The following is a 15,944-nucleotide window of genomic DNA, read 5'->3' on the forward strand; positions in this document are numbered from 1 at the left end:
TCCTCCCCCTTCCCCCCCATGTTAAGTGACCATTTTTCTGATCTTGCTTTAAACGCTCTAGGTGGTATTTTCAAAGTGGCTAAGTGAGTTAGGAGCATAAGTCACTAGGACATGCTCCTAACTAACTTAGCTCATTTTTAAATCTCAACGTCTGTCAATACTGCTACCTAAAAGATTTGACTGTTACTTAATTGCACTTTAGGGTAAGAGTTTGGTTTTCCTCCCCTCACAGTAACCTTGCTGACTATAACTCTCTTCTGTTTTTCTAGTGTCACTAATAGCTGTAGTCATGCTGTATTTTGTGAATCACCTCACTGGTAGGTGCATGTTTATATTGTCTCTTTACATATTTTCTCTGTTCTGTTTGAGTCAGTAATTTTAGTTACAACAATGATCTAAACTTTTCCTCTGTAACTAGTATTACACAGGGTAACAGAAGCTGTTCTGGCTCGACTCTTTGTCGATTAAAAATTTTACCCTCTTAATGGAGGATAATGGAGACATTTTTAAATCACCTCAATATAAGTTTCCTTTGCCGATTACCATCAAAATTCCCTCAACCTTATCAATATGAATGCTCCCAATAGGTAGGGTAAGCAGGGGATTCCGAACCTATCCTTTGAACTAACTTGAGCACTAGTTTTAACATACCTGGTACTTAATAAGGTTGAACTAACTAATATTAAAGGGGTACAGTACAGCTGCACATGGATATCTGATTTGGTCATTTATACTGGGCTTTGAGTAAGACACTGACCATTTCCCTATCCCTCTTTGGAAAAATTTCAGATTGCTTTTGTAGACCTCATAGTAACTGTTGAAGGGCTATGTGTTTGCATATGTAAAAGTTGCATTGACTCTTCAGAAAGCAAATTATCTTCGTTCCCCCTTGACTGTTGTTGCACATCTAATTGTATTTCCAACATTGGGGTTGGATAATAATAGAGCTGGAGAAAAGCTGCTACATTCAGTCCATTTTGCTGCTAATATTGGGTTGTTTCTATCAAGGCATGCTAGCATTTTATCCTGTATACGTGTAAATGCCCCAAGCTGTGTGGGGCTTCCACCACTTTCCTTGGTTTAAAACATTTTTCACTCAAGAAAGCTGTTCCTGATGTTCAGCCTGAAACTTTTTTCTTTACTACATGCTGTTAATCCGAGCCCTATCATCCTAAATTCCTCTCCTTTTTGGGTGATTATCCCTTCACATTTTTGTTCCTACCACATTATAGCTTAGGTGAGGGGATAGCTAAATAGTTAACTTTCTAAAAATCTTTAAGTGCTAGAAGAAATTACTACTTCTCTGAACTCAACTTGTTACTTAGGACTGAATTCACTCTAATAGATTCTAGACCCATAGCTATTATGTCTTTGCTCTATGACATGTCTATTTGTTTATGCAGCCTAGAAGTGCATTGACTTTTAGCTGCCATATCGAATTGTAGTCTTGTCTTATCCCAAGGTCTCTCAATATTACTGATTTTCCATATGTATGTTGACTTTCATTTTCTCAAGTTATAGAGGTGTTTCTAGTGGAGTATACCATACAAAGACAAATATTTCAGAAGTTCCTAAATCACCATAACTTCTGTTTTAGGAGGTGATCTTAACTGGTCTGCAAAGAAAAGGGAAAAACTGCAAAAGCTAGCTGCAGCTGAGTAAGTATATAAAGCTGAGAATTGGTGTCCTTTTTAAAAGCTTTATTAACTTAGAAATCTTTTTTTTTTTTTTTTTTTTTTTTTTTTAAACATACACATAGTTCAATGTCATATCTGATTCTAGACTTTTGGCACAGTCTCCCCTTAACCACACCTTTGTAGTCAATGTATTTTGCAAAATACATTATCAGGAATGAATGAGGCAAGAATAACTTTACTACAGTAGAAATACTCTTCACAACCTCATTCTGCGAAAAGTTGAAGCCAACTGGAGTTGAAGATGCTCAGCACCTATGAAAAAGAGGCCATCTCAGTATCTGAAGTTGGGTGCCCAAAATTTGCACTGTAGTGAGTGTTGGCGTTATCCTTTTTAAAATACACAACTATTTGCAATTGTCTATTGGAGAGACTGGGTGGGGATACCTTTTATTGGACCAACTCCTGTCAAAATTTAGTCTGCTGTGTGGCTCGTGGCTTTCTCCGTCTCTGAATTATATGCTCCTGCCTCCTGTTATTGAGTAAAGCAAAAGCTGGCTTATGTCTACTGCCCAGGCATCATATCTTGCTGGTCCTAACTCTTGAAAACATACCTTTATATTTAAAGAAGAAAATAGAGTTCCTTCCAGCTGAATGAAAGTTCTAAGGCCTGGCCTGGCCTGCACTAGGAAATTATCTTTTGTATAAGTACATCATTCAGGGAGGAGAGAGAAAACACCCCCTGTGTGACGCTTAACCCCCAGAGAATACTCCTGTCAACCTAGCTACTGCCTATTGGGGAGCTAGAGCACCTATGCTAACAGGAGACTCCTTACCATTGTCATAGGTCGTGTTTCCACTGAAATGAGTGTAGACAAGCACAAGTATATTTAAAAAAAAAAAAAAAAAATACTACTAGCACTTCACACTTCTGAACTAAAACTGCTTATTGGTGACCTTTTTATGTAGGTGTGACTAGTTAAGAAAAGACAAGTAGCGTGTTGTCATAGTCTTTTGCTTTTGGGTAATGGCATACTTTTTAATTGCCACTGCAAAAGTAAAATATAGAGCAGAGTATATCTGGGGCCAATTATGAGTCAAGTCAGATTATCTGGGTTTAATATCAGAAGCAAGACAAATGAAGACTGATTTTTTTTTTTATTTTTTCAAAATAGGATCCTAAAGTTAGGCTTCTAAAGCCATATATAGAAACAGGTGCATAAATATGGCTTTAGAAGCCTAATAATTTTAAGAGTGCTGAGCGCTCACAGCTTGCACAGCGCTTCAGGTTACTGAAGAGTTGAATTTAAGGGTCCTATTTCTGAAAATCTTGGCTTTTAGTTGTGAATGGGAAGCTATCAAAACGCTACTGTAATTCGTATCCATTCTTATCTAGTGCAATGGACATTGAAAAGTCTCCTAGTTATTAAAAGAAAAATTGCTTCCTGTCAAGACACCGGATTTATTTCAAGTTTATTTTTACTGTCACTGACATCTGAGTTTCATGGAAGGGAACTTCCCTAACTTAAGGATTTCGACTGAAGGTATGTCAACACACACACAGCTACGGCTGTACCGCAGCAGCAGTGCCGTGGAGACACTATTGATGCCGATGGGAGAGTCTCTCCTGTCTATGTAGGTACTTCAGCTCCCCAAAAAGCAGTAGCTAGGTCGACGAGAGAAGTCTCCCATCGACCTAGCACTGTCTACACCACAGGCTTAACTGTGTCTCTCGGGTGTAGATTTTTCACACGCTTGAGCAATGTAGTTATACTGACCTAATATCCTGGTGTAGACTAGGACTTAGACCGTGGCTACACTCGAAACTTCAAAGCGCTGCATGAGGGGATTAGCTTACAGTGCTGGCTACCAGCGCTGGGGCACTGTTTACACTGGCGCTTTACAGCGCTGTAACTGCTGTGCTCAGGGGGATGTGTGTGTGTTTTTTTTGTTTTTTTTTTTTTTTAACACCCCTGAGTGAGAAAGTTGCAGCGCTGTAAAACGCCAGTGTAGCCAAGCCCTTAGTAGTGTGTGACCAAAAGGGCATTAACAACGCTACAGTGAAGGTGAAGTTGAACTTTGATATATAACAAACTTGTTTAGGGTTTAATTCTACAAATGTAGAAATCCAGCATGGCTGGAAAATACAACCCACTTGTAAACTCCAAAAAAACCCAACAAAAAGCTGCCTGCTTTTAGATAGGTTTTTCCTAAAAACTTAATCTAGTATCCTGTTTAGAATGACATAAGACTAAAATCTCCTTGAGTTCAATTTCTGGCTCAACCACAGATTTCCTATGTAATCTTGAACAAGTTACTCAATTCCTCAGCTATAAAATGGGGTGGTTAATACTTCCTTGTCTCAGGGGTGTTGCGAGGATAAAATCTAGTAATCCGATAATATGGAGATGACTATAGAAGTAGATATAGCTGGCTTTAGGGTCAGGCACATTTTTGAAGCAGACACTTTAAAGGATGGTACAGTTATAAAGCTATAAGGTCCATTCTTTCCATTTGTGTGTGTGTGTGGTGTGTTTTTTTTTTTTTTTTTTACACAAAGATGATTTATCTTTAAATATATTTCACAATGTTTAATTATGTGTTCTAGCTAGGTATTATGAATATTTCATTCAGATAACTTACAAGTGAACCAGATGAATATTTTTTTGATACACTTCTTGTTGTGAACAGTGAAACACCTTTACCCTCTCAGTGCTGCTGCTTAGGTGTATAGTTGTATGTTACAGAATTAATTTACACGAACAAAAGCATTGTAGTTTAGGCAGAAGACAATTTGTCAGTGCTAAAATGTGAGGCAGTAAACTTGCATATGTAACCTGTCTGTAGTGAATTGCAAATAGACACTTACTGCAGTGGCTACAGAACTAAATTCACTTTTTCTGTAAAGTGAAAGATAGAAGATTTCTGTATGTATTGTCTGTATATAAAAACAATTTTACAACATCTTACACACCCGTGACTTCAGAATGAAATCTCTCAACCAAAACCATCTCTCCCACAGTAGCTGGTGGTAGTGGTTTCATACTGGCATGTGGCAAATTTGGCTTGGGTTTCTGTTCCCAGCCTGTGGGGTGGCACTACAGAGATGGGAAGAGGGCATCTAAGATCCCACTTCAGCAACGTAACGTGTTGAAACCTGATGAAAATTTGGTTCCAAAAGATATAGTACATGAGCTAACAGATGGTGACCAAGATGTGAAGCTGCTTTGGGTGGTAAAGGAGCAGAAGAAGGGTCTACATAAGGCTCTTGTCAGTACGTGGAGCACATTCAGTCACCAGAAGCAGATATATATTTTTACTTGACTTGCCAATTTTTCTTGTCAATCAAGATGTGTGCAGTGTTTCCAATATATAATTCAAAAGATAACATTTTGTGTTTGATAAAACGCCCTGAATGTCAGGGTTCCTTGTAGCATGTTTTCAATAATTCTCACTACAATGTTTTTTGCAGAAAAGAAATTTGAATAGCAAATATCATCCAGAAGTGGGGAGCATTTGATCAGCAATTTATCAGCTTGAAGAATTTATAGTGTATTTAGAGCTCGATGCTTAGCACTGGACAATACAGTTGATTGGAAAACATACTAACATGCCGAGGATTTTACAGTAAACTATTTTATGATGACACTTATGCTTTGTAACAATTTTTAATAGCTACCAAACATTCATCTTTCTCAGAGCAGTTACACTGTGTTGGGTCATAGCATTTTAAACTGAACTGAAGTTTCATGTAATTGCAAAATGTTTCCTTTTCAACCTGAAGCAAACATTCTTGCAATATAAACTAGATCAAATATCTCACTTACAGGAGCAGCACTTAAATAGTGTCTCTTTGGTTGGTGTCAAGAGTTTTTGCCTAATAATGGTTTTAAGCAATTATTTGACTTTTGTATTTTGTGTACTGAAAAGATCATTGCCTTCCAAAACTTGTTAACAGGTCTCTGTTAATGTGGCTTTTGTCACATTCTTCATGCAAAACACTATCACATGTAGCAGTAAAACACAGTTCAGTCTTCCAAGACTTTTTTACTCTTTACGGAAAGGGCTGAAGTTGAAAATAAGTGGGAGTGGGGAGCTGTCTCTAACAAGTACTGTATGGTCAAATACTGGTTCTTTAATCTGTGATAAAACCAAATCCTGATTGCTATTAACTCTGTAAGACTGCTGAGCAGTCTCTTTAGTAAGGTTGTTTGTCACTTCTCTTTTTTTTTTTTGTGCTATAATCTTAATATATTTTAAGGGATCAAATCTTGTTTAACTGATAAAGGCATAGTCTGAATTTTGTTTAAAAAATGAGTCAGCATGTTGTAACTTTCCAATAAAGTTCTAAATGCTAAATAAAAAAATTGCAGAAAATAGTCTGTTTTTCTTGAATATCTAATTAGTGTGGCTTGCCAAATGTTTCTCTTAGCTTTTTGTTAACTTGCAGTTTTACACCTGTAAATGTTATAAACTGTTTGTTAATCTGATAGTTACTAGAAGTAAAATTAACAGAGATTCTGGTTTGCTCATCACTTAATTTAATCCATTTTGTTTTACAGAGCAGAAAAACGAGAGAAACTCAGATGTGAAAACGAAGATAACTTGGCCAAATTACAGCCAAAGAATGACTTTAGTTTAAGGAATAGGTATCTCTCCAAACTAGGAGCTCAGGTATTAGTAGCAAAGCAGTTTTTCACATAAGCAGTATATTGGTTTTTATGAAAGAGCTAAATTTATCCCATTGCTATTAGAATCTTGCTTACAATTTAAAAAAATAAAAACCAAACTGAAGGGGTAGAATAAATCAATAGTTTTAATTTGAAAGACAGATAAGCTGAAGAATAGTTATCAATAAGATTCATCATTCTTTCAAACTTTTTTTGCAGCTGCCCGATAATTACGCTTCCGACTTACCTGCATTGGCACACAGAAGTGTGCTGAAATAGCATCACTCTGCACAAGTTTGTCAAGAGATGGAAGTGCTCTGAAGTTTATGCAGACAAACTTGCTCTTACTAGTCAAGAACTACACATAGAACAAAAGCAGAATAATGCACCATGTTCTATATTTGAATCCACATGCTGTCATCAGCAACCACCTTACCTTAAAAAATGGTTTGAAGTATTAGGGGAGGTTTGACTTCTGTGTGCCATACAAAACCAAATCTGAAACTTTAAAGCCTTGGGAAACAATAGCCTGTTAGCCATTCTACATATTCTTGATGTAGGTATTAGTCCGGTCATACTACATTTTATGCTGAACATCCTTGTTAACTTCCTGCAATAATTCAGTTTTTACTTACATTTTCCATAGTGGAAAAAAACAGTAGAAATAGGACTGCCTTTTTAAGTTCTGTCAAATTGAGATTTTTACAAAAACTTTTTTTTACAAAAAAAAACCAAAACACAGTATATTCATTAAAGCCAGACTTGGAAGTTGCACTAGTACATGGTAATGGTGTTAATGAAAGCTGAGCTAATTTCCTGTGGAAATGACACTTGATACAGTTTTTATAACTATCAAACTGTTAACTGTAATGTGTAACTTTCAATCAGCCTCATATTTATACAAATGTAGTGTGGAGTATCTACTAGTTTTAATATTATCTGCAATGAGAAAAATGGCTTTAGGACCAATTTTATCCCAAAGATGTGTGGGCTCCCATGCTTGCAATGTAAGCAGAACTGGACCCTAAAATCTCATACAACATGTATATTTCTTGCTAAGTGGATAGTAGAAAACTAAAAAAGTAGACTAACTTGACTGAATTTTCAGTCTTTTAAAGTGTGGTCTTAATCTGAACTAAATTATTATACTCTGACCTTTATTGCTTAAAATTTGTCTTAACTGCACAGGGAAGCCAGTATTTTTTTCTAATAGCTTGTTACCCTAACAATTGTATTAATTTAATAAATCAGAAGTAACTTGAGGAATGTTGACATTTATATCTGGAACTTGTAGTTCTATTAAGAATTTTGTATATGCAAATATACTCTTTTTTTTGAAGTGAGTTACTTTTCTATGATTTCTTCAGTATTCTACAAACTTTATCAAAGATAATATTATGAATTGTGTAGAACTGCCATAGTCTGGCCTCATGAACTCTATCCAGGAAGATAGTATAAAACTTGGTGCTTTTATATGTTGCTGTTGAAGACTGCATTTACACATGGTGGTGCTAAACCTTTTTGTTTGGTTTTTTACTATGCTATCTTCAGGAAGAAAGCAGCATGAACTATCCATGGATGGATTATGTACAGTTGATTTGCGCTTATACTTATAGATGCTGATCTTTATTTAGTAAATAAAACTAAATGGATAGGGCCACTTGGCTCTCTGTGTTTAATGCTTAATTGCTTTTTAAGCAGTGTTGTACAGTGGTCAGTGCACATGACTGTGGAGGGAGGGCTTCAGGGAAGGATAACTAACTTGAGGAAACTTATGCAGTTGCTAGTCGAGGAGGGTAGAGATGTGTTCTTCCTCTAAAGAAAGAAACAAGATATTCTTGTTTTTGCCCTCTTCTTCTCCCCTCCTCCCCCAACCCCCAGATCTCATGGCTCTCTATCCATGGCAGTACTGTACTGGTGGAGCATGGGCCAAGAAATAATTTCACAAATGACATGGTAATCAGTACAAATGTGTATGTTAATATTGGCATCCTGTCCAAATTCCCTCTGGTCTTAAACATTTGCTGTATTTAAACGGTGGGTGAACTGATCAGTATGCAGAGGCCTTAATCCTCATGGGGTATGTCTACAGTGCAGTCAAGTGTGATTGCAGCTAGGGTAAGCACACCCATGCTAGCTATTATCTAGACTACAAATAGTGAAGAAATGGCAGGCTTCAGACGGGGCTGCACCAGCCCCCTGGACACTTCATCACATTGCTAACTTGTGCTGAAGCCCAGGCTTAAAGCCCAGGGTCTTAACTGTTATGCTAGCTAGATTTAGGTCAGCATACCTGTGCTAGCTTTAGATGCAGTCACGCCTTCAACTGCAGTGTGGACATGCCAATAGAGTGCTCTCATGCACTATGTAATGTTGCCTCAACTCAAAACTCCAGCTTTCCTATTTCTGTTCTTAGTTCAATGGCTTTCCTATATCACTTTATTATGGAGCATTAGTGCATATGGCTTCTGTATCCCCCTCATTCAACAGTGGTAAACACTGTTCGGGGCTTAGTATAGAGATCTCCGCCTGCTTAGTACCATGTCAAGCACAGCATTAAACATTCTTTTAACCTTTTATTAAGCTACAGGGAGAAAAAGGAAAAGCCATTTAAGTGTTTCATTTTAACATCTCTTGTTCCCTTCAGCTGGAAAGGTGTGGGTTTTTTCTTTAAAAAACAAAACAAAAAAAAACTCCTTGTTTGACAGTCTCTTAAATGGTAGTAACTATCCTTTTTGTGGAGAGCAGACTAGGATGGCTAACCCAAACTCATAAGAGGGATTGGAAAGAAGAAATAAACTAGTGAAGGAAGAGGACAATGGGTGGTGTGTGCCAGTCTGACCTCCCCATTGGTGTTCAGGATTGAGCTGGCGGAGGTGGTGATGTCACCTGGGTCCCTCTGGTCTGGGCAGGATCTCTCTCAGGATCAGGATGGAGAAAGGTCCTGGAGACTTAGGGGTAGGGGTGACAGCCATGATGGCAAAGCTTACTCCTTCTCCCCCCCCCCCCCTTTTTTTTTTTTTCCAGTTAGCCAGTGTAGCAGTACCCTGCTTTCTCCCTCCAAAGTCTCTTTGAGGACTGCAAAAAGACAAGCTATGCAGGACATCACTAACTACTTGCATTTTTTGTCCAACAATTAGGCCTTCCTTGTTTACCAGGCATGATCTTAACACAGTAGAAATTATATCAGTAGACCTTTTCATTTGGACTAATTCAGTCTTTCCATCTTTTTTGCATCTTGTCCCATGAACATGTTATAGGTTATTGTGACTTCTCATTCACATTCACTCACTTTTTACAGCTGCGTTCACAATTAGGCTAACTTTGTAGGCTCAATTATCACAACATACCTCACATGCTGGCTGAAGCATGAGTGCTTCAACTGTTCGTATGTGCTTGTTCCAGCTACAATTTGATGCCTTTGTCAGCAAAGGCAAGGGGCTTTCATCTTCCCTCTCTCAAGGTGGGCATAGTCCAGCAGCTGCAACAAATGAATGGGCTTCAGCCCTTTGCCACTGAGAAGAGTCATTACAGTCAGCAAGTGCTGTTGGGGTGTACTTTGGCAGTATTTGTATCTATATAGTTTAAAATTCCTTGGAATGATTTGGGGTTTGGTTTGGGGTTTTTTTGGGTGGGAGTGGGGAGGACTGTTGTGATCATCTAATCTAACCTCCTGTATAAACTGGCCATAGGACTTTCTGGAATTACTTCCTGTTTGAGCTATAGAGCTTAAAGGTTCTGTATAAATTAAAACAGTTGTACCTCTGCATACATATTTGCTTTAGATTTTTTTTTTCTCTTAAGAGCAAAGGCTATGCTGGTGGCATGTAACTGTTCATAGAAATTCTTTTAGTGTACTAAGGCCTTTTTAGTACATGGACTTCCCTCATAGCTGCAGTGCTGCACTCTGAACAGTTATCAGTGAAGAAGCACACTTGTTTACAATGCCTGTGCAAGGCTGTATAGAAGAGCTAACATGGTAAAGAAATAACTTACTAAATGCGTGTTTCACAATGTTCTTTACTATTTCCCCAAACAGTCTTTGTTGCTATTGCATAATGCAAGTTTAATTCAAACAAAAAAATTGGTGAGCTACAATTTCTAATAGAAATGTTATAAGTCTCCACTCCTACTTTTTTTCTTAGGACAGGTAAGAGTGTACAGATCTTACTCCTGCTGTCCAACCTGGTTTTTCTAGGTGCAACTCTTCCTTCCTTTTTGATAAAAAGGGCCCTACTTTCCAGTGGGGGATGTTCTGTTGTCCTTTCTTCTTCAGTTGCTTTTATCATTAGATACGGGTTAGAATATTGCCATAGCCTCTTATCTGATTTCTAAGTAGTTTACAAATATTTACAAATTAAGTGTCTAAAATACTACCCCTTATTTTACAAATTTGAAAGCAAATTTATGTGCCAAGTTGGGAGGAATTTTCAGATTTGCTGAGTTCCAGTTCTGTGTGTGCTCATCTCTAAACTTCTCCCTAATTGGTAATATTACTAACCAAAATCCCATTTAGACTATAAGCTGCACTCCATTGGGTAGTATAACAGTGTCAATGCATGACAAAGGCCAATCCCAGACTTTACTGAATATTTTATATAGTGTACCATGTAAACATTTTAAAAATCAATGTTTGACACGATTAGACAAACATTCTGTCAATATTTAAACACATTTTCATATTTTAGAAGTATACTATTTCAAACATTCAAATAATATTGAGTCGTTGGTTTGTTGGGAAATCAAACTTCAGCCTGGCAGGCTAATCTGCCCGTATCTTGTATTTTTCTCGAGTGTTTCAGACTTTGTGTTGCTCTCCAAGTAGAAGAGTCTGCCAGCAGTTATCTAGAAGCATTGGTCAGTACGCATAATGCTGTGTGAGGGGTTTTGCTGGAAAGAGAGTGCTAGTGAAAATGCTTGCCATCGGCTGAGAATTAGAAGCCTTTATTCACAATAGGAATAACAGTGAAGACTTCTTTACACTTAACCTTGTACTTTAGCCTTGAAGTGTGCCTCTAGCAGTAAGAAGCTATTTCAACCGCCAGGCCCCTTCAATCTTTGGCCTCTATGGAAAATGCCAAGAGTGGTGGTTTTGTTTGATAGAGACACCATCTACCAGGAGCTGGACTGAGACCAACTCACTTAAATCACTAAATGGCTGTCAGCTAGTGGTAACTCCAGGTTGCTTCCAACCTGGGCTCAATTTGAACAAGCATATTGGAGTTTAAAGGCTCCATATCCCGTTACTTATCCTGAGTCATTCAATTTCTAAACACTGGAGAAAAAGAAATTAAGTGTTTCCTTATTCAATAGCTCAATCCAGACACTAACAGTCTAACCTAGTTGGTCTCCTAATTACGGGAAACCCCTTGATCTTCATTTCCAATTCCATGAGTAATGTAAGAATACATGCAATTCCCCCAGAGAGTTCTTTTCCAAGTAGGCACATTTCAAAAGCTGTTTATTAGGTAAGTGTTTTGGTAAATGTTGGGGGTGTGTTGATAGAGGATGGGGATATGGAAAGGTGCTTTTTTAGTAGCTGACTCGCTCACCGGTTGAGTAACTTGCTCAAATTAAATGTTTGTTTCAATTCTGGCCGTATTATTCTGTTTTAACATTGTCAGGTGAATAGGTGTCTTATTTTTTTAAAATTACTTAAATCTAAACAAGAGGGGAAACTACTAATAATGTTAAAATTCAAACTGATAGCCCTGCGTAACTGTTGTTCTCTGTTTGGTGGGACCCTTTCAGTTCCATAACGGATGTGCTGTTTAGAGTCAAACATACAACTCCCAATTGTCTGTTGTGGGATGAAAAGTCTGTTATGAGATATGGAATGTCATATGATATGGGTGCTACTGGCTAATGAATTCTTTCTGCAATATGCCTATACAGTTTCTCTTCCATCTGTGATGGACAAACAGGATGTTGGGCTGAGGGCACTGGACAAGCTTATCACTGTTTTATTTCCCACTAAGGATCCCTATAAGAGTAGTCTCATACCATGCACAGGGACAAACTTTGTTTTATTCATTTGTACGATCCCAGAGAGCTCACAATCTAACTTTTAGCCACGCTTCAAGCTTTTTTTGGTGACTTGGTTATTGCAAAGAGCTGTCTTTGCAATGGGGCATTGAAGAGTTTGGAAACAAGACTTTAATTACTGCATGTGCTTTACAGTGTATATCACTAACTTGCAATTATATGAAACTTCAATATATAAAATGTGTTCATTTCCTCTTTTTAGGGCAACTGCTTTTCAGAGACAACATTCAACTGGAAATAGATCAACAATCTCTGGCCAAGAGATTGGCCAGATTTTTGGTCTAATATAATCAGCCCCATGGTGCTCTATATAGCAGTGAGTCAACATTTCCAGACTACTGTAGCCCTTTCAGGAGTTTGATTTGATTTGTCCTGTGTACACCAAGTTTCACCTCACTTAAACTACTTGTTAACAAAATCAGACATAAAAATTCAAAAGTATCACAGTACGCTCGCTATTACTGAAAAATTGCTTGCTTTCTCATTTTGTCCGTTAAAGTTTAGTTTGTACTGACTGCGCTAGGCTTTTTATGTAGCCTGTTGTAAAACTAGGCAAATGTCTAAATGACTTGATGTACCCCTTGGAAAACCTCCAGGGGGCACACATACCTTTGTTGAGAACCACTGCTGTAGAGCTCTTGTGCTTTCTGCCTTTTCATCCAACTATGTGACCTTTTTTAAGTCAGTAGCATTCCAGTGGTAGCTGGAATTTTTTTTAAAGGCTAACAATAGTTCTTACAGAACTATAGTAATGTAGGGCTGGAAGGGACCTCAAGGGGTCACCTACTCTTCTTCCCCTACCCCATGTTCTGAAGCAGGATCCAAGTATAACTAGATCATCCCTGACCGGTGTTTGTTTGAGCTGTCCTTAAAAATTCCCGTGACAGAGATTTCAAAGCCTCCCTACATAACCTGTTCTGGTGCTTAACTATCCTATAGTGCTTTTCATCTCAAAACACTTGTGTATCAAGATTCTAATGAAAGAACATTGAAAAAATTAAAATGTTAAATAATGAAAATCTACTAGATTAGCCAGAATCGTCTCTGAAAAGATGGCCATTCTCACTCTGTAGTAGTAGGTCCAGTCACTGAAACAGAAACAGGGATTCCTGAAAATGGCTTCGGAAATGTAGTGTGTAAAATTGTATGAACTGGTACATGACAAATGACTGGAAGCTCTACCTCCTCTCTATTTCAATGTGAGTCTCTCGGCTATACTTATTCCTCTCCATATGTGTATATGGCTTCCCTTTCCATTGGGAAAAGAATAGTGAGTAGTGGGGATTTGGGGTTTGTTTGTTTTTGGAGGTGGTGCAGTTGAGTTTTATTTCTCTGCTGCTGCTGCTGTTGCTTGACATGAAATGCTAACAACTTGCCTTCTAGCCCTTTGTAAAATATTTAGTCTTCACTCCTAGCCACTCTTTACCAAAGCTTGTCTCCGCATTAGGGGAATTGCCATTATACAGGATCTATTTTATCGGTGCAGGTGAGTGTTTTACAGCTCCTCTCAAAGGCGTGTATGCAATAATTTAAGCTGCTACAGTCTCTTTGCAGTAAATCTGCCATGAAGGGAAAGTCTCAGAGATCACTTTCCTCAGGCTTCATTCTACAGCAAGGGTAGGAGCCCTCCTGGGTGCCACAGTCTCCTTACCCTTCACTGTAAAAGCAGCAAGGAGTCCTGTGGCACCTTATAGACTAACAGACGTATTGGAGCATGAGCTTTTGTGGGTAAATAACCATGCATCCGACAAAGTGGGTATTCACCCACGAAAGCTCATGCTCCAATATGTCTGTTAGCCTCTAAGGTGCCCCAGGACTCTTTGCTGCTTTTACAGATCCAGACTAACACAGCTACCCCTCTGATACTTTACCCTTCACTGTAGGCTTAGGAAGGGGATCCACTTTATGCAGCCTCAGTTCCAGAATGAGTCTGACTGTGTTGGTTTGGCCAGAAAGAAAATACAAGAGTGGGGAAAAGCAACTGTTAAGGCCCACCAGCGGCCTCCAAATCTTATAAAATAAGGTAGCTCCTTGTAAGAGATGGCAGTCATCTTTCTGATGGACTCTGACGTAAAGGTAGATGGCACGAGTGACATGGAAAGGAGCTAAGCAAACTGCAAAAAGCCCACACACTAGCAGGATGGTCCGGATTGATTTAGCCCGGGCAGCGCTGCTCGTGCGGTTGGTCTTGCCAGTGGTTTGAATCAAGCTTCTGATCATCAAACAGTAGCAGATTAAAATGATAAGAAAAGGACAGAGGAAACCAGACACGGTTAGAACCATACCATAAAGGTAATAGTTGCTGAAGTTATCAGGGCTAGTCAGGTCATAGCAGACTGTACGGTTATTGATGAAGCCAGTGTGAGCATAGATCAAGCTGGGCAAGACTTGAATGAATACCAGTATCCAGGACACAGCAGTGCCAATGACAGCTAGTCTTCTGGTTTTATAAGCCAGTGACCAGATGGGGTAGCAAATCCCCAGAAAGCGATGGACACTTATGCAAGTCAGCAGCAAGATGCTGCCATACAGATTGTTGTAAAATAAGAAACGTACCATTTTGCAGAGCAGCTCTCCAAAGAGCCAGATGTCCTGCATGGCATAATTAATGATGAGCAAGGGCAGAGAGAAGATGTAGAGCAGATCCGCCACAGCCAGGTTCACCAGGTAGATAGTGGTGCATGTCCATTCCTTGGTGTGGCAGCAGCACAGCCACAGCATGGCACCGTTTAGGAGCAGCCCCAGCACAAACACAATGCTGTATGCAAGGGGGAGTAAGATGTGCTTATAGCTCTCTTCTAGGGGGCATATGTCTGCTTCCGATGTATCATTCACTGTTTTGTTCAGCATATTCATGGCGGGATGCAGCCTCAGTCACCACTTACTGCTTTGCTGCTGCTTTAAAACCATGTCCTTCCCCTGCCAGAAATAGAAACAAGTGCACATAGTCACAATTGCTACCCTTGCCTCTCGCCATATCAGAACGGCTTCAGAGTCTTAATTACTGTTTGTAAAGTTCCCAGAAGACGTAAGACGCTATGGAAATGCTACATATTCTCTTTATTAGTTGGATTCAAAGTAAGCAGCAACTGCTGCAAAATAAGCTTGCAAGACACATGCAGACACTACTAGGTCAAGACAATTAAATAAAACTTGCAACAAATCTAGACATTGAAACAACAAGCAAACACTGAAGAAAGGGTCTTCAGCTTTGACCTTGTGCATGAGTTGAGGATTTACTTACAAGCACCTCTGCTTCTTAGAGTCCATTTAGTATAGTCAGCTACAGTGCTAGTCACAAAACTCTTCTGAGGGCAAGAGGAGTCCTTTTCTTTCTGTAGAGATGGGAATTCTTTATGCAGCTAACTATGCTGAAGGTATACTTGGGACTGGAGTGCACCCAGGTGGTGGTGATATCTGGTGATGGTGCCCTGCTGCAATACATTACAATGGAACTGTTACAGGGGAAGCATAGATTTTTTGCATAGAGTGCTGCTTGCAATTTCTGATTTGTTTGGTTTTGTATTATAAGTAGTTTATTTTAAATAGGAGGCAAATTTTCAGCCTAATCATAACAGCTTGACATAGAAAGAAA

The 15,944-nt window shown here is 38.8% G+C and overlaps 1 protein-coding gene and 1 pseudogene across 2 annotated transcripts in view; one reads left to right on the plus strand and one right to left on the minus strand.

The window, feature by feature from the left end:
- Window positions 1-7,964, plus strand: part of MFSD1 (major facilitator superfamily domain containing 1) — a 32,282-nt gene extending 24,318 nt beyond the window's left edge. The window contains exons 14-17 of one of the 2 annotated variants that reach the window (XM_034781446.1): window positions 270-317; window positions 1,598-1,658; window positions 6,197-6,308; window positions 6,524-7,964. In XM_034781446.1, the coding sequence (XP_034637337.1) occupies window positions 270-317; window positions 1,598-1,658; window positions 6,197-6,308; window positions 6,524-6,583 (281 nt within the window). In that variant the 3' untranslated portion in view covers window positions 6,584-7,964. Of the gene's footprint in view, window positions 1-269; window positions 318-1,597; window positions 1,659-5,106; window positions 6,007-6,196; window positions 6,309-6,523 lie in introns of those variants that run through there. The other variant, XM_034781448.1, reaches the window with a different exon arrangement.
- Window positions 7,965-14,200: 6,236 nt separating this feature from the next.
- LOC117882370 lies at window positions 14,201-15,230 on the minus strand (annotated as a pseudogene).
- Window positions 15,231-15,944: the final 714 nt, after the last annotated feature.

Source organism: Trachemys scripta, chromosome 9 (genome assembly GCF_013100865.1).
Source record: "Trachemys scripta elegans isolate TJP31775 chromosome 9, CAS_Tse_1.0, whole genome shotgun sequence".
NCBI classification, from domain to species: Eukaryota; Metazoa; Chordata; order Testudines; family Emydidae; genus Trachemys; species Trachemys scripta.